Genomic DNA, 19,558 nt, shown 5'->3' with positions numbered 1-19,558 from the left:
TTAGGCCCGATATGTTAGTGTTATTGCGGATTTGTGCGGCTAGTGGTTCCAGGGCCAATATAAATAAGATTGGGGATAGAGGGCAGCCTTGCCTCGTACCTCCTGATAGTGGGAAAGTCTCTGTGTAGTATGGGCCCCATCTAACATAAGCTTGGGGGTAGTTATACAGTGCTTTAATGACATGTTGGAACTTTTGTTTGAATCCCCATTTGTCTAGAATGTAATGCAGGTAGGACCATGAAACTGAGTCAAAGGCTTTGCTTAGATCAATGGATAATAGTAGCCCGGGGATTACCTTGGATCTGATTGCATGTATGAAGGCCAAAGCCCTTCTAATGTTGTCTGTTGCCTGACGTTTGGGGACAAACCCCACTTGGTCCCTGTCAATTATAGTAGGGAGAAATGTGTTCATTCGGTCCGCTAAAATTTTTGATAAAATTTTTACATCAATGTTCATAATTGAGATAGGTCTATAGTTTGCACAATTTAGTGAGTCTGTATCTGGTTTTGGTATTGGGGTAACCTGCGCTAAAAGTGAGTCCCTTCCCCAAAATCCTCCATCCATTATTTCATTTAGTGCATTCGTTAACTGGGGTGTCAATATTTTAGCGTATTTTTTGTAATATAGGGCCGTAAAGCCATCTGGGCCAGGCGCTTTTGATGTTTTAAGTTGTTTTATAGCCTTTAGGACTTCCTCCTGGGTTATTGTATTTTCCATAAGATCTGCTTGGGGTTCTGCCAGGTGCGGAAGATTTGCCGTTTCTATAAACCTATTTGCTTTTTCCCTGGAGAATGGTGTGCCTGAGGAGAATAATGACTTGTAAAATTTGCCAAATTCTTCTATTATTTTAGTAGGGTTCCCTGAGGTCTCCCCTTGGGAAGTTCTAATTTTATATAAAGCTGTATTCGGGGTTGGGGTTTTTTTCAGTTGTTTTGCTAATAGTGTTGTAGGTTTGTTGCTCAATGAATAATATTTTTGGGATCTCCATCGAAGGGTGGAGGCTGCTTTGGCTGATAAGTGTAGATCTAGTTCTGTCCTTAGTTTAGACAGCTGTGCTCTTAATGCCGGAGTGGAGGCTTTTTTGTTCTGTTTCTCTAGGTCCTCCAGTTTGGTTTGCATTAGAGCTGTTTGCTGATTGGAATGTTTTATTTTGTAGGAAATAGCACTTATAATATGACCCCTTAATACAGCTTTATGTGCTTCCCAAAGGCTAACCTTTGAATTGACGCTGTTTTCATTTTCTTTAAAATATTGTTCTAAATGATTTTGTATTTTTTGTTGGATCTGTGGGATCTTTATAAATGTATCGTTTAATCTCCATTTTCTAGCTAGAGGTAAGTGATAAAGATCTTTTAAGGTTAAGGAGAGAGGTGAATGATCTGACCACGTGGTTGTGTGTATTTTTGATGAAATAGCCTTTGGTAAAAGGGTTTGTTGTATCCAGATATGGTCGATCCGTGAATATGTGGAATGTGGGTTGGAATAAAAGGTGTAGTCCTTTTTCCTTGGGTTCATTTCTCTCCATACGTCTATGAGCTGCATGGAGGATAATGATTTCTTTAGGAGCGTTAGGTCCCTGTGTGTGGGTGGGCTGTTTTGTTGGGGGGTCCCTGTCTGATTAATCGAATGTTGTTCTGTTAGGGATGGGTTATATTTGTCTAGTGCTGGGTCTAGGCTTAGATTTGAGTCCCCGGCCATTAAGAGAACCCCTTCCATTGGCCCATTTGCGGAATAGTAAGTAGGGAAGTAGGTGGAAAGAAACTTAGGGGCCGATGTAGCTGAAAAGTGTGTTTCCTGTAATAAAAGGATGTCTGCTCTGGCTGAATGATAATATTTAAAAGCTTTAGTCCTTTTATTAGGGGAATTAAAGCCTTGAACATTATGAGAAATAAACTTTAGTTGGGATATCATTTTGTATAGTTTGTATGAGCTATTATTATGTTGTGGACTCGATTTCTATGTTGGGTTTGCGGATAGAGCATAGCCTGGCTTTTCCCTTTAGATCGTGATTTGTCTACAGTTCCTAAGGGGGGATTTGAGGTGTGTGCTAATGATGGTATCATGCAACTCACATTTTGATGGTTGTTACCCCTGGATGGTGGAGGATCTTGACCTGAGATACCCGGGACCCGGATCGGTGTGGACTGTACTTCGTGGAGACTGAGAGCACCCGGCATGGAGACAAAAAAACAAGTTATTATTACATTTAAGCAATACAAAAACATTTCCGGCCAAATTGGCCAACTTTCAAGTTAAGCAAAAATCTCTTTACTGTATCTTTCGATAAGTAAAAAGGGTGTGCAGCTTTCTCGGGGGGCAGCTATGCTAACACACCGGTACTTTCGTAAGATTATTATATATCTATTTGAGGTAGTGGTTTCCCTTTCACTGTAATGAAAAGTTCAGTCTCGTTCAGAGGTAGTTAATTTAAGATTCCAGGGTAGATTTTCCCTTTTCTCGTGGAGTGCGTTGGGTTTTTGCCCATATTGGAGACAGGTTGATTGAACGGGCTGGGCTCTGTGACGCTGGAGGAGATTGCGTTGTCGATTCTACCAGACGGAGGTGTTGCAAGACTTCCATGGCGTCTCCTAATGTGGATGGAGAATATTGTTTACCGTTATGGAAGAAGTTGAGACGTAGTGGAAATGACCATCTGTATTTTATGTTGTGGTTTTGAAGGATTGCAAGGGCTGGTTTGAATGTGCGTCTCCTTTGGATGGTTTGCGGGGCCAGATCTGTAAAGATTTGGATAGGATGTCCTTCGAATTGTAGGGGGACCGTCTCTCTCGCCGCTTTCATGATGGCTTCCTTTGCTTGGAAATAGTGGAGCTTTGCGATGATGTCCCGTGGCTGATTTGGTTGTGCCGGTTTACCCAGCGATCTGTGTATTCTGTCCATTTCCAATTTGGCCGGAGGCAGGTGTGGAGCCAGAATAGATAGTAAAGTTCCAATGTCCTTCTCCAAGTTTTTGTATGTTTCCGGGAGGCCCCTAATGCGGATGTTGTCCCTTCTTGAACGGTTTTCCTGGTCCTCTAACTTTTCCTGAAGATCTGTTATTTGTCTTTTCATTGTATTTATTTCCAGTTCATGACCATCTAGGACCGTAATGGCATCATCCATTTTCTGTTCTAGGAGGTCTGTACGTTGTCCTAGCTCTCTTATTTCTTTCGTTAATGCTTTGGTTATTTTCGTGGAGGTTGCCTCTAGCTCTGTACGTAACATATGCTTAAAGCGTAACAGCAGATCTGATTCTTTCGAAGCTGGTCTAGGCTCCGTTTGTGATATTGTTTCTGAATCTTGCTGTTGGAGTGCGGTTTCTGTATCTGAATCTGACTGTTGTGGAGGGGAAGATTCCCTCGCTTTTTGTAAGTACTCCTCGATGTGTTTACCAGAGGGGGTCTGCTTAGATGATGGCCCCTGTGGGCCTTTTCCCTTGCCCCATTTCCCCATTTTGTATACTTGTGGGGATTAGCTGGGACCTGGATCCCGTGTTAGCTGGCCGAGCTAGGAGTTATTGAGAGTTGCCTCTCCTTCGGTAGAGGTTGAGTCTGATTCACGGTAGGGGCGGTTGGAGGACGTTTGCCCAGGCCCTTCTTTTTTTTTTTTTTTTTTTTTTTTTTTTTTCCCCCTTCCCCTTGCTTTATCTTATGTATGTCCCCTTTTTTTGGTCTGTTTAACTTTGGGTTATACCCTAAATGCTAGTGAGGGTTTAGCAGGGGTATGGTGTGCTGGGTTTGTGGAGGATTATTATGGCGGGAGGTGCGGTATATATCGCCGGAAGGCTATCTGTCGTAAGCCTTTTCTGTTTTGTGTTACCTCCGATCCTCACCTACCAGCTTGCGGACTGTGCTCTGTCCTTTTCCCCCCGCGTTTGCCGCTATCTCTGGGCACTCGCGTCGGGTAGTAGGCCTTATGACGTCACGATGGTGCGCCGTGTATCTTTATTTGCAGAGTTTACTTCGCGACTCAAGCGGGGATTCTCCTGGACCTCAGCATTCGGTGCCGGGTAGGTTCCCCTGTCGGTTGTCTCTGCTTCGCCGCTGTTTTTACCCCTTTGCTTGGGGAAACTACCGCTTGTAGTGTCGGTGTGCTGCGGAGCTCTAAGGCAGTGCGGCCATCTTAGCAGCTGCGTGCTAGCGCCCCCCCGCAAAAAAGATTTTTTAATAGGCCACTTAATATGTTATAAACTATCTGTTGGTTAAGTATTCATTCGGAAGGTATAGTTTTCCCTTAAGTTAAACAGAGGGGCATTCGTTTACAGTGACCATCATGTTCCTTGTTCTTCCAGCAGAAAGACAGGCAGCATTTATATCTGTACTTGCTGTCAACATATATCTCTTAGTTCCACAACTGGCCTATATATATCTTTTAGTATTTAGCACTATCTGCATTCAGATATTGTGGTAGTTGACCCTGGATGTCAGATTTACTAGTTGCCCTTAGGTGGGTCAGTCCAAGACTGGTCGCTGACCTATTTGACCTGCTGCAAGTGGCTGATCAGCGTGAGTTAGCAGATTCCAGTGCCCAGCTAACATGCAGCATGACTGAGTTGTTTGCAGTAGGAAAAAATGTTGGGATGAGGAAGTAATGAACTTTTAGGGAAAAATAATAAAACCTATTTTTGATAAAGAGTTATTAAAGGGCTAGTAACACAAAAAAGGCTTCATATACATTTAATAATAATAATATAATAATAATAATAATAATGTATTTGTAAAACCTGTACATTTATGCTGAATGCTCTATATAGTTTATATAAGTGAAATATTATCCATGGTTTTTTAAACACATTTAGGATGTAGAAATGAGGAAGGGATAGAACAGATTAAATGGAAATAAAAAGTATTGAAACTTTACAGAAGAATTAACTTATCCCCATCTCAGTGTTCATCTTAGGGAAACCATAGAAGCAGACTACATTTCCCTTAATAAAGGAGTATTATTGCACATGGATATTGCACACTTTAACAGAAAGCCTCCACTTTTCCTTTTAGGCTTGTAACAATGGAAACAGCATTGGCTGGGGATCCATATTTATTAAAGTTCCTTGCTGGGGTCCTGACTGGTGCTCAGTTTCAGTATGTGTAGAAAAGAATCATACTGACCAAAGATTAGGGAACAATGGGGGCCTTTAGTGACTATGCTGACTGTCTTTTATTTCCAGAGACAGTCTCTTTATTGACTTTCTTTTTGTGGATATGTCACTGGTTTTTAAATGTAGTGCTCAGGGTACTTATCATATGGCAAATGCTGGAAACCTTTAGTACAGGGCACAGCATCATCTAGGTACAGTAATGCAACATACAGCTGTAGGACCAGAGTTGCACTTTTTTAATTGGCCAGTGGCAGATCTGATGGTGGAGTGCCTCTAGGCCCCCAACTAATGCATCTTGCACCCCTCCTAGTGCATAGCTCCCAACTGTCCCGATTTTTGTGGGACAGTCCCTCTTTTGACAGCTCAACCTGCAGTCCCGGATTCTTACTGAAAAGTCCCTCATTTCCCTTTGATCTCCTGCACAGAACTCTAGAAAAGATACAAATTTAGCTTTTTGGCAGAGAGCACAGAAAGATAAACAAGCTTCACCTGCACTTAGATACAAATGTTTCTCAGACTTAATTAAAAAGTAGCTTTTGGCAGAGAGCACAGAAATCACCTGCACTGAGATACAATTATAACTAATAAGCTAAACAGGTCTCTTGGGGGAACTGAGACTCGCAGCTTAAAGGGCAATTTCAGCTTTTTTAACAAAACGGTAATAACAAATAAAACAAGACCTCAAAACCCCCAGAAATTCAAACTTTAAATAACCTGCCAAATTTAGTCAAATGGGAGTGGTATTTAGGGGGTGTGGTCACAAAAAAAGACAAAATTTTCGCCACGCTGCTTTTCTTTTTGTCCCTCTTTCCGCTTTCAAAATATTTGGAGGTATGCTACTACACTGCTTCTTGCATCTTGCCCTACCAATTCCCCTTCTCCCCCTCCTGCTGCTTGCCTTTCTAAACTCAGCCACCCCCATCCCTCGCACCTAGCACCTAGTTTTTTGGTAGTACTGGGGATTTGGCACCCTGCCACACTAGACCTGAGCCTATATAGGAGCAGCAGTTCACCTTGACCAATCTCTGTAATTTTTTTGGCTGTGTGATCTTTTGTGTGCACTTTTTAAAACAGCACTGGACTCAAACTTTGCATAATCAATCGGTTACAAATGAGTTGGCACCTTTCGGTGGGTGTAAATCTGGGCGGGGGGCTGGAGCGTGACATCACCGGGTGGGGATGTGAATTCATGGGGCAGGGCTATGACATGGCCTTGTCAATTTTGGAGAATCCTGCCCGGTTTTCCAAATTGGGAAAACTGGGCAGGTAGTTTTGACCCAAAAAGGCGGCCATATTGTGTGTGGCTCCTTGAACACTCTCTTTAGTTCAGCTCAGAGAGTAAAACAGATCAGTTTGGTCACCTTAAAAATATGCCAAATCCCATCCAACAGGCATTTGAATAGAGCTTTATGTGGAATAGAAAATAGACATCCACCTTAAGCTATAGCTCACAGCAGCTTTGTAGAAGAAAATTCCCTTTCTGTAAATAAAAGCAGTAATCTGGGCTACTGACTGCCCATTTAAAATGCCTAGGATTAAGTGGCTAAGGCTTGTGCCACACGTGGTGGATTTTGGTCTTCAAAAAGCTTATTGATGTGCCTGCACCCAGAACCATTGTGTCAGCCCAGGTGAAGGCACAAGGAGTGGATTTTGGCACAAAACTGCTCGAGTATGCAGTGCCAAAATTCACGCAGATCTAATGGCTCCAGGTCAGGCCCAGACTTGCAATCTGTGGGTTCTGTCAAATGCCAGAGGGGCTGCTGTAAAATGCCATAAACAGTCACTGGTGGGCAGGACCATAGTTATAATAACTCACCCAAGGGCCTATGCATAGGGTGACAGGTTTTGGGGGTGGCCCTTGGTGCCTATATTTTCTTTTTTTTAAAAAAAATATATATATATATAGCAAAAAAGGTTTCACGAACAGCATACCCTTTTAAAAATATCACAAGTTTATTGTGAACATAAATAAAGGTCCTATTGAGGACCAAAACGTTGTGTTGAGAAAGGTCCTAGTGAGGACCGAAACGTCAGATTTTTTATGTTCGCAATAAACTTGTGATATTCTTAAAAGGGTGTAAGTAATTAATTTTGGCTGTGCACCCTGCAAGAAATAAAGTTTTTGGCACTGCAAAGACATATATATATATATATATATATATATATATATATATATATATATATATATATATATATATATATATATATACATAGATATATATATATATAGATATATGCCCCAGCCTCCGCCATGGATTTCCATAGGAAATCTGGCAACAGAGCTGGGGTGGGGATGGGGGTGACATAATAAAAAAAATCTGTTCTGTGTGGCAGTGCCCTAAGAAATTTTCAGGGGTCAGACAGACCATAAGATGAAAATGATATGTCCCAAACTGATAATATATACGTATCCTCAGAATGCAACAGGTTGATTTAGGCCCGGGCTGGCAATCTGTGGATTTTGCCAAATGCTACAGGGGCTGCTGTAAGGTGCCATAGGGCTGATGGGGGGCTGTTTGGGCCTCTCTGTATTTCAAATGCCAGGGCCTTATTTGAATCCCATTGCAGGACTGGGTTGAATAAAGGGACCCTCAGCAGTAGAAGTGAGCTAAGGATGTAAGCCAGGCATCTGTCTAGCCATAAGGGGAAAGTGTGCAGGGAAAACTACTAATAACGTTACACCAGCACATCACATTTACTAATAATATTACACACATTTCAAACTTTTAAATTGAATGTATCAGTCAAAGCAAAGGGAAGTATTGAAAAGCTTCTACTGAAGTATTGACTGTTCTTTCCACTGGCATTACTCAAGAGAGTGTTTTCACTGTGCCTATTAATTACTATCCGCAGATATTCAGCACGATGGGATGAGGTTAATGGCTGTGAAGAGACAATCCAGCATTGAAGTTTCTTCCTCACAGAAGTAAAGAAATGTGAAACCTGAGGCATAATGCAAGTGGTATGTACATACACAAGGTAACTGCTGAGTCATGTCCAGAAGAGCAATAACTGGATTCACAAGATTGTTATACAGTATCCCAGAGTTTACTGTTACATAGTGTTCCAGTGCCACACATGCACAGATTTCTCCTTAAAGGAGACATATCCTATAAAAATTAAGAATGTACCAGTGAATTATACCTCTCTAGATATAGAAGGATTGTGCTTAAAAAAGTTGTATTTCAGACTGATTTATTGAGAAATTCCACCAAAACTCCACTAGTCCCACCCATCTGTTCCACTTCCTGCTGGCTGAATTCTCTGGATGAGCTGGGGAGCCGGTGGCCCTCCGTACACTGCACTGTAGGATAGGAACCAATCAGGAGCTTGGCTGACCTGATAGGGAACTAAAGCCTGTCTTTGCTTGTGTGACTGCAGGGCTGTGATTGGCTCTTCCCCTCCTACTGTGCTTCTGGCAGGGACCGTTAGGACACGCCCACTCTCCATTTCAAACTCGGACAGAGAAGTGATAGGATCTATAGGGATCTATAAAGGGGCCATTGTTACAGATAGGATTAATGTTTATCCCAAAGTGAAACCAGCACCTTATATTATTCATAATTACCTACAAAATTAGGGTTTTCCAATTTATCCTATATGTTCCCTTTAAATGTCTGTCAGATTTCAGCTGGACTGTGTGCTCCATGATGTGTGTCTGTACTGTGCTTTATTATGTCTGACTTAGGGCTCTCACACATTCACATGTGCAGTTTTTTATGCATTTACAAATGCATTCTGAGCATATAAAATGCATAAATCATTTTTAAAAAATTTCCTAGTCATAGGTTTGAGTTGCCACCTTTTCAACAATGTTTTACTGGCGGGGGTGAAGAGCAAAATGGACTGGGTCACCCCGTAAATCGGGTGGCACATCATTTGCTTAAATGGGCCTTGACCAGATGGTCTCACCTGACCTGACAGATGCCAATTAGGCAGATTTGATTTTCCTGTTGGTTCAACGACCATGTCAGCACATTGATGCAGTCCTCGGTCCGATGACTTGTATTCCTTATAGTGTATAGCAAGCTTGTATTACCAGCAGTCTCGGTGGGGGGCGGACCATGGTCTGTGCTTCCTCTATAGCTGTAAGAAGTCCATCCTCCCCAGCTGCTCTCTTACCTACATGGCCTGAGTGGCCAGGGAGCAGAGGACACAGGCAGGCATGGGGAGGGAAGGCTGGGTAGATGTGTGCTGGGCCTCTCCTAAGATTATAGGGGGCAACGTGGTCTTGTTAGGCTGCTGGCAGATGGGGCTGAATTTATCAGGAAATTTATCAGGAAAGAAACAAGCCCTAAAGTGCCTGCTGGGTCCATAAATATCTACTTATCGTACAGTATCTATCAGTCAGCTGGAAAGAGAAAGTTCTTTCCCCTCTCCTGCTCCCCCCTTCCTCAGGAATGCTAAGAACTCGCTCCCCCCCTTAGGAATGTGGATCTGAGCCAATCAGCAGGAAGCTGACTCATAGGGGCAAATTTATCAAAACACGAGTTCGAATCCCGAATGGGAAAAATTCGGATTGGAAACAAAAATTTCTGAAGATCACAAACATCCCGAAAATGCTTACGAAAAAATCGTATTAGTCACAGTAATATGGTATTGGCGATCCGAAAGTCACAAAATTTTTGTACCGAATGAAACAGCAGCAAAACCGATCCGATTGGACCGATCGAACGAACGCTCGGAGCATTCGTGGATAAGTAAATGTGCCCCATAGTCTTACTAACTGAGCATGTACACTTGGTCTGGGTCTCGGTGCAGGAGTGAGGCATTATGGGAACTTTCTTTACACAGCTCAACGTTTTTTTCTTCCTATTTGGCTTCTGATCAACTGAACTGGTGACATATGGGGAGACTTAAGGGCACTACTGAGACATCTGAAGGTATGCCTGCAGCTTGATATTAACTCTTTATTAGTCTTTCCTTCTCCTTTAATCAAGAAAGTTCCAAGTTATGAGAAGATGCTAAATTAGGTTTGCCACCTCTGCTGGCAAAGAAAGCCATCATGGGGGCAGGAAGGAAGCAGGGCCGTGATGTTGCAGGCTGGGGGGGAGGAGGCATGACCATGATGTCATGGGGGCCGGGCTATGATGTGGCGATTGGCTCAATATTACTCCCCTAATTAAGCAAACCGGGCAGGAAGTTTTGACCCGGGCAGCCCTTCTGAAAACTGGGTTGTCTGGGTCAAAACCGGACAGGTGGCAACCATATGCTGAATGCATGTAGACTCCATTTTTATCAAACAATGCAATATTTACTTTTTTTCTGTAATAATAAAACAGTCCCTTGTACTTGATTGCAAATAAGATATAATTAATCCTTATTGGGGGCAAAACAATCCTATTTGGATTGGTTAATTTAATGTTTAAATAATTTTTAGTTTACTTACAAGGTATGGAGATCCAAATTACATAAAGAATCCTTATCTGGGAAACCCCAGTTCCAGCAGGCCCAGACTGGCAATTTGTAGATTCTGGCAAATACCAAATGTGCTGCTATAAGATGCAATAGGTCACTTTATTAATAGGTATGTGAGCAACACCTAGTGGACAGACTAGTGAATATGTTTGATATTTTGCACATTTAAATGAACTCCATTAAGGTATTAACTGGTTGTTTGATCGAATTTCAGTGCCATTTTCACAGTGGTTATAGGTATTTAAGACATGCACTATTTGTTATCCTTGTCCCAATGTGGACCAAACCATTTGACACAAGTGGTATGTAAAATAATGACATTTTGTTGTTTTAAGTCAAATGCAAGAGAATGCTGGTCCTTACCAAACTTACCTATATAATGTGTGTCAGCAGATATTTGCTCCAAGCCCTGGAAACTGATTGATGTAAGTTACTCTTCTTTCTTTAGGTAAAGATATGTTCAATTTAAATCCAGTTTGCCCTTTCATTTTTTTTTTTGCCAGATTTTTAAGGCATATTGTAATTGAGGTAAAATGTTTTAGAAACAATACCGATATTGACGATTCAGCCCTAAACGCATGCTTTTGCCGGGCGCTTTAACGGCACCTGATCAAAATCTTTTGTCCCGCCCAATCGAAGAGACAACAAATATCCAAGGCTTTTGTGATATCGGACGTGCAATAATATCGATGCCTGTATGGCCAGCTTAATGCTCTCCTAGCATGACATAAGGTAAGGCTGAAAAGGAATAGCAGCTTCTCTAAGATAGATCCACAGTCCCATAGCTTTTGGCATACTACTAAACTAACGGGCACATTTAAGAACAAGTGCAGTTGCAGTCACTCATAGTTAGCAGCAGTTGTGCAAACTGACATCCTTCATTCTAAAGCTGCTGCTTGCACTTCCCTAGAGTTGTGCTTACTGCCACTGGGTTTGTCTCGCCTCTTCTTGCAAATTGCATGAAATACCCCTATTGATACAGGGAACCCTTCGAGGTGGCAGTAGCTACAGGGTTCCCCCAGTGGTCTGCATTAACTCCAGCAGTGAACTTGCACTGATTACATCAGAACAGAAAAAGCCTTTCTGAGCACATGCATACGATTCACATCATAACAAGTCAGATGCATCATCACTTCATGCCCAGAAATACGAAATACACTGGAATTGTGAGTAAAAACACATGGAAAATTGAGCCTTTGCAAACCGGGTTTGTAAATGTACCGTCATGTGTGATCTGGAACAGTTTAGTACTTGACCGCATGGTGACTTTGCTAACCAGAAAGCCCTCTAAATAACAACTCTGCAACAGGCCAATTCCTTTTGACATATAACCTGCTACATTCTAGCATTGTGCCTTAAGCCATTGGCACTTAGGGCATTTGCTCTGCTTATTTTAGCATGAATTTTTCTGCAGCCTGAGAGAAGTGGATTTGCTCCCTTCCGCAGCTACGCCACTCTGCACTGAAAGGTATGAAGCAGATCAACGTAGCTGCGGAAGGGAGCGAATCCACTTCTCGCAGCGTGCAGAAAAATGGAAGCTCACTTGAGTGCAAGTACACAGAGCGGACTGGAGGTTGGTGCAAAACACAAACTTTTTCCACTCTGGTCCGTCTACCTGCACTCAGGTGAAAGCTGATAAACTGAGCTACAGAAGGAAGCGGATTTACTTTTCATGGCCTGCAGAAAAAAACAAAGGCTGAAAGAAGTGAAGCAAAAGCTCATGGCCTTATCTAAAAGGAATGGTCCAGAAAGATAGGCCAATCCACCAGCACACTGTCAGAACATGCTCTTTAAAACCCAAACTAAAAATTTAGTCACTGTCTGGTGCTGGTCTTGTCTTACATAGTGCAGATAATTTAATCGACTGCCATAAATCCCCTGTTTAGCTATTTCCATGCACACACACATTAGAAAGATTTATATATGATTATAACCTTTGCAAAGAAGGGATATCTAAATGGCTAAAAGTGATTCCAAACATTACAATCACCCAACTTCCTACAGCATATGGTTATTGCACAAAAACCCTCTCAGCAGTCTACTTCCAGGATGTGGCAAATTAACACGCTATGTAACATCCCAGTAACCCGCACAAACCCACAGATATTTCTAGAGCTATACCCGAAGCCCATTGATAAACCAATAAAAGGTAACATTAGGCTGGAAGAAATACTTGTATTAACAGCAGTAAAATCAATCCTGCAATGCTGGACGGTTGCACAACCCCCATCAAAATAATTACGAGAACGTTATTATACACTATGCAATTTCAGTGGGTCCTAGCACTTCAAGATAAAAAATTAAGAGGCTCACAGTTCTACAATATTTGGAATAATATTTTACAACCTAAACTATTAACCCCATTCTGGTATACTGAAAGGTTGAATTTATAAGCACCCAACTGAATACCCCTCCTCAAAATCTCTTTTTACACTTTCTATTTTCTTTCTATAAATTAGTTTAATGTATTAAGCACTGTATATTTGATATCATATTCAATTAAATTTAAATATGCCAGAAAAAAAAAGACAGGAAGACGTATGAATTTCTAATTTTTTTTTCTATATGAAAATAAATAAAAAGTTTCAAAATTAAAAAAAAAAAGAAAGATGTATAAAAAAAAAAAAAAAGAAAGAAGCAGAGAGGAACCCTAAAAATAATATATAATTGTCCTTATACATCAGTAAACTGTAGTTTACTGCATCAAATAATACTCCTCTTTCCAGGGAAGAATAAGCTCTTTGATCATTTCAGTAAATTCCAATGGTGATTGTAATTTCTTGGAACAAAGCCAATCCACAACACCTACTACCAAACGTAGGGAATGGTAGCCATTTATTGCATTCAAATTGAATCTTTGAATACTAGCTAAATAATGCATCTACCATTCTGGACAATATACAGTTATTACTATTATTATTTAATATTATTATTTACTATTCAGCAGGCTCTCCTGATTGTACACCTTTCCTTGCTCAGTGCAATTATATAATGAAAGGCATTTGGAACTTAAGTGGTTTAAAAATCGCTGAAAATGTTGCTGCATCTTGATTAGGAATTAAAATACAATTTACAAAGAACAGATCTGAATATAACCAACTTTCAGATTTTTCAAATATAAGGCCAACAGGGTGTACAAGGCTCTCCCACAGGATGTTTAGCCAGTGGCCAGTCCATTTCACTGTACCATTTATATAAGTTGTAGCCAACACATGGATTATTGGAGCACATCACCGCTGTGTTTAAACCACTTAAAAGAATGTTGATGTTCCACACCGATTGTCAGATGAAACTCATTATATATGCACAGCACGAAGCCAAAATAGTGTGATTCTTGTTCTGCTTCAGTCATACACCATTGGTTTTCACTGATTATGCAGTGTAACATGATTGCACTAAAGGAAGAGTTCTGGCCAAGATTTGGATATTATGTCCTTTTTGCTGGTTTTGCGGTTAATTGTTTTTCTCTCTCAAGTTCTCGTTCTCTTTGCTGCTCCTGTCTAAGATTTTCTTCTTGTTTCTTTTGCTGCAACTTCAGAGCTCGCTTCTGCAAATGAAATGCACAGAACAATTTATATGCACTATATTGTAAATCATTGTAAATTATTATTAAGTCTATGGCACCTTGTGGGTAGGCATATTCCTATGTTATTCTTTCAGTGCACCGGGAGCTGTTGAGCCTGTTTGAATGATTATAAATTTCAAGAATTCATTTTGCTAGTAGGCTAACCATTGGGTGTAGCTTGTGGTTTCCTTGTTTCAGACATGGTTGTACCAGAGAATACTATTTTACTGATTGCCCAAGCAGAGTCTAGTACCATATTGGTGAGTTAAATACTCTTTTAAAGAAGAACTTACTTTTAGTTTTGAAGTCTTCTCATGTAGCATTATCATTTCCTTACGAATGTTTACTAGCTTGTTGTGGTAATGCTTTGCTTCTGCAAACTACAAATAAAAGTAAAAAAAAAAAAAAAAGCAGAATTTCAGGGTAAAGTCAGTAGATCCACATTTGAACTTTGACACCCCAAGGGGCAAATACTTTTTATATCCAAATGCATTCTCAGTGCAATACTTAATATGCAACATCATACTGCAGTAGGAGCTTAAAAACAATGTCTGGATAAATATACAGTGGCTTGCAAAAGTATTCAGCCCCTTGAACTTTTCCACATTTTGTCACATTACAGCCACAAACATGAATCAATTTTATTGGAATTCCACATGAAAGACCAATACAAAGTGGTGTACACGTGAGAAGTGGAACGAAAATCATACATGATTCCAAACATTTTTTACAAATAAATAACTGCAAAGTGGGGTGTGCGTAATTATTCAGCCCCCTTTGGTCCGAGTGCAGTCAGTTGCCCATAGACATTGCCTGATGCGTGCTAATGACTAAATAGAGTGCACCTGTGTGTAATCTAATGTCAGTACAAATACAGCTGCTCTGTAACAACACCATGAAGTCCAAAGAACACACCAGACAGGTCAGGGATAAAGTTATTGAGAAATTCAAAGCAATCTTAGCCTACAAAAAGATTTCCAAAGCCTTGAACATCCCACGGAGCACTGTTCAAGCGATCATTCAGAAATGGAAGGAGTATGGCACAACTGTAAACCTACCAAGACAAGGCCGTCCACCTAAACTCACAGGCCGAACAAGGAGAGCGCTTATCAGAAATGCAGCCAAGAGGCCCATGGTGACTCTGGGGGAGCTGCAGAGATCTACAGCTCAGGTGGGGGAACCTGTCCATAGGACAACTATTAGTCGTGCACTGCAAAAAGTTGGCCTTTATGGAAGAGTGGCAAGAAGAAAGCCATTGTTAACAGAAAACCATAAGAAGTCCCGTTTGCAGTTTGCCACAAGCCATGTGGGGGACACAGCAAACATGTGGAAGAAGGTGCTCTGGTCAGATGAGACCAAAATGGAACTTTCTGGCCAAAATGCAAAACGCTATGTGTGGCGGAAAACTAACACTGCACATCATTCTGAACACACCATCCCCACTGTCAAATATGGTGGTGGCAGCATCACGCTCTGGGGGTGCTTCTCTTCAGCAGGGACAGGGAAGCTGGTCAGAGTTGATGGGAAGAAGGAAGGAGCCAAATACAGGGCAATCTTGGAAGAAAACCTCTTGGAGTCTGCAAAAGACTTGACTGGGGCGGAGGTTCACCTTCCAGCAGGACAACGACCCTAAACATAAAGCCAGGGCAACAATGGAATGGTTTAAAACAAATTAGAATGGCCCAGTCAAAGTCCAGATCTAAATCCAATCGAGAATCTGTGGCAAGATCTGAAAACTGTTGTTCACAAACGCTGTCCATCTAATCTGACTGAGCTGGAGCTGTTTTGCAAAGAAGAATGGGCAAGGATTTGAGTCTCTAGATGTGCAAAGCTGGTAGAGACATACCCTAAAAGACTGGCAGCTGTAATTGCAGCAAAAGGTGGTTCTACAAAGTATTGACTCAGGGGGCTGAATAATTACGCACACCCCACTTTGCAGTTATTTATTTGTAAAAAATGTTTGGAATCATGTATGATTTTCGTTCCACTGCTCACGTGTACACCACTTTGTATTGGTCTTTCACGTGGAATTCCAATAAAATTGATTCATGTTTGTGGCTGTAATGTGACAAATGTGGAAAAGTTCAAGGGGGCCGAATACTTTTGCAAGCCACTGTATATCTAGACTTGTTTATCAAAGGAAACTACCACTTCAAATTGTTGGGATACAAAATGAAGTAAGTCATGAATGAAGCAAAACATTTTATGAAATATATTATGCAGATGCATGCATCTTAGGGAGACTGTGCCTTTTTCAATATGCTTCAGTATTTGCTTTATGTTAGTTTTATGTGTAACATAAAAGAAAAACTTCTCTTGTTGAATAAAAAGGGTTAATCATTATCATTATTAGCCATCCACAGTGATTATAATCTCAGACCCTGGGCTGGCCCTCCTTTTCACTGAAAAACGCACCAGCGTACTATATTACCAGGGTACTATTTTAGTGAGCACCTTCCTGCCATCTTCTTTTCTATCTTGTGAGGTTTTGGCAAATGTTTAACAGCCCTCATGACATCCCTGGAACAGGGAAGACGACTGCCCAGCACTCACTATAATGGTACCATAGGCAGATGAAATTCTCAGCAAAGGGAGGTCTGAGGTAAGTGAATATAATCACTGGGTGGCACCTAACAAATCTGCATCCCTCAATAATTAATCTTTTTCTTGTCCTTTAAAAAGCATGTGCAAAATGAAAAAAAAAATGGATGTCATATGGCAAAATGCCAGTTCCAGGCAGAGTTCCAGTTAATCTGGGGACACGATCTGTGTGATTAAGCAATGCAGGTGCCTGTTAGAACTGGCATTGGTAAATCAAGCACAAGTAGCCTTCACACTTTGCAGCCATTAATGTGGGTGTGGGTGGTGTCAGTTCTAGTGCAGCAAAGTAAAGATGCCGTTTGTAGATTTAAACTGTGAAAGTATTCAGGAGACCAGCTGTGGGTTCTTTTTCTGTACTCACCAAAGCATTAATATCCAGTATGGAATTACATTCTTTAAACTTTGATATTTCTTGGTCAAGTGTGTCTAATAATACAACCTGATTTTGCCTGTAAAAGAATGTAAACCCATTAGAATAATAATAATAATAATAATAATAATAATAATAATAAATGCCAATAATCATAATAATAATGCCTTAAAAGACTATTATCCTTGGAAATGTGTGGCAGCTAACACCAACTATGTTCTTACCCAACTGGGAAATAGACTATGGGAACCCAAGTCAAAGAAAATACTGTCACAAACGTACAGACATTATAAATGTATTCCCTTTCCCTTTTACCAGTGCACAAAACAAATGGAACACTGTAATGCAGTTGGAGGAAGAACAGTGGGAGTAAGTAACAGATACCCTATACAAATTTCTCATTTCACTTCATGCCAGACGGATTCAGTTAAAGGTTATTCAGCAAGTCTACGTAACACTTCTTAGGCTAAACAGTATGGGCAGGTCTAGGAACAATTCTTAGGCTAAACAGTATGGGCAGATCTAGGAACAAGGAATGCCCCAAATGCCATGTTATCAATGCCAGATTCATTCATGTGGTTTGGGAATATACTTATATTGACAGGTTTTGGTCTGATGATGATAACTATCTTACGGAACAGCTGGATCTTCCTGGAGTTAAGTGGCAGAAAGTATGTCTTTTAGGGGTGGTGGATGATCAGTCTTTTTCTACGCTTAAAAACTTATAATAATGAAATAGATGAATCCTAATCCACCCACATTGGCAGAATGGATCACATTAGTTAATAAAAGAACTGCCCTAATTAAGCCGACATACAAAGCTTGGGGTTCCCCGCAGAAATTTGAGACAATATGGTCTTTGTGGCTAGACAATTATGCTTTTGTAGACCTACCCTGTGATTCAACATAAAAGGAAACCTCCCAGATTAGGCACAGTTTATTTGATTGAAACATCATTTGACAAAAATATAACAGCATAAGGTAATATGTAACCATGTACAATGTTCTTCCTGAGATAGTGATTTACCAATATTTTTACTGCAATTATTTGTTTTTGTTATGTGCAATATGAAAAATAAAAACCTTTAAAAAAAAGGCAGCTAAAATATGATTTCTTATATGTTTAATGCAGTGATCCCCAACCAGTGGCTCGTAAGCAACAAGTTGCTCACCAACCCCTTGGATGTTGCTCTCAGTGCCCCCAAACCAGGTAGTTGTTTTTGAATTCCTGACCTGGTGACAAGTTTTGGTTGAATAATAACAAGATTTACTACCAAATAAAGACTCCTGTAAGCTGATAGTGTGCATAGAGGCTCCCTAATAGCTAATCTTAGCCCTTATTTGGCACCTCCATAAACTTTTATGATGCTTTGTTGCTCTCAAGGTCTTTTTACATTTGACTGTGGCTCACGAGTAAGAAAGGTTGGGGATTTAAATAAAACTCTTAGGAGCGATTGTAAGCCTTTTTCCCCAAAGTATAAAAGATGCACAGGCTACAACATATATCTAATTACTAAACATAGAAGACATGTAAGAACATCTGTTGCATTAAAATTTTATATGAAAGTCATGTAACTTCCTGTCCTGGTGCATATTACGTACGTGAGCTCCTGTAGTGCAAGTTTTGAACTCTGAAGACTGGGCAAGTAGTGAGAAATTAGACCTTCACTCAGTTGCTCCACAGCTTTTTTATCCAAAGAAAGAAAATCTTCTGGCAGGCCTTCATCAATACTGTCTTTCCGTGATGCTGAAAAAAGACACAAAATACAAAAAAAAAATACACATTAACTCTAAAATTAAGATACTGTGGCCTGTGGAATTGATACTGTGGAATCTCTCTCCCCTATAAAAAAAAAACCCAAAACCCCGTTGGGCCCCGGCAGCCCAGACCCGAACACCCCAGGCCGACCTTATAGCCTAGAAGAACTAATGGCAGGGGAGGACTAAACCTTGTGCCTGAAACCAATGCCCAGGTCAGGAGACACTTATCCCAAGACAAGCTACCATGCAGGGAGGTGTCTTGACTGAAGGTAAATAGTTAAGGCCACCATATGGGAGTCACTGTACTGCTTTTTTGTAATCAAATGAAAAATAGTTTTTATCCATGCTAGTTTTACAAATACAGTGTTTTATTATCATAAGGGATATCGGTGTTCCATATATAAAAACTCTGCACTATTTCAGCTACCTCTTTTTCATCAATCCAAGAACTAAACACACAAGCGGCAGGCTATGGCTAATGTGAAGCCATTCACCCCCCCACCAGACATGCAATGGAGCAGGCTCTGGCCCAGCGCTAGGGCACGTACCTGTCTCGGACTGTGCTTCACTTAGTGCGCTGTTGTTTGTGTTTGCCGCTTGCCATTCCTCATTATGCCCTTCTTCCTCCATGAACCCAAACTGTGAGCAGCGGATCCCCCCAATCTAAAGCTATAAAGGAGACTCATACAGCTGATCCAAGGATCACGTGACCCCGCAGGCTGACAACCCGGAACTAGCCCTTTCGGT

General features: G+C 40.9%; 1 protein-coding gene across 1 annotated transcript; it reads right to left on the bottom strand.

Moving 5' to 3' along the window:
• Positions 1-13,290: 13,290 nt before the first annotated feature.
• bloc1s6 (biogenesis of lysosomal organelles complex-1, subunit 6, pallidin) lies at positions 13,291-19,511 on the bottom strand. Its single transcript, NM_001016502.2, has 5 exons — positions 19,360-19,511; positions 18,653-18,797; positions 17,042-17,129; positions 14,373-14,459; positions 13,291-14,061 (listed from the first exon to the last, which is right to left on the bottom strand). Exons 1-5 carry the CDS (start codon positions 19,439-19,441, stop codon positions 13,942-13,944), a joined length of 522 nt encoding a protein of 173 aa, NP_001016502.1. The 5' UTR covers positions 19,442-19,511; the 3' UTR covers positions 13,291-13,941.
• Positions 19,512-19,558: the final 47 nt, after the last annotated feature.

This window comes from Xenopus tropicalis, chromosome 3 (assembly GCF_000004195.4).
Source record: "Xenopus tropicalis strain Nigerian chromosome 3, UCB_Xtro_10.0, whole genome shotgun sequence".
Taxonomy (NCBI): Eukaryota; Metazoa; Chordata; class Amphibia; order Anura; family Pipidae; genus Xenopus; species Xenopus tropicalis.
This window is presented reverse-complemented; position numbering and strand designations above follow the sequence as displayed.

Coding starts and splice junctions, on each gene's coding strand:
- bloc1s6 (NM_001016502.2), bottom strand. CDS start 19,441: ATGGAGGAAGAAGGGCATAATGAGGAATGGCAAGCGGCAAACACAAAC. Junction 17,130..18,652: donor CTTGCACTACAGGAGCTCAC/GTACGTAATATG, acceptor ATTCTTTTACAG/GCAAAATCAGGTTGTATTAT. Junction 14,460..17,041: donor TACTGGATATTAATGCTTTG/GTGAGTACAGAA, acceptor TTTTATTTGTAG/TTTGCAGAAGCAAAGCATTA.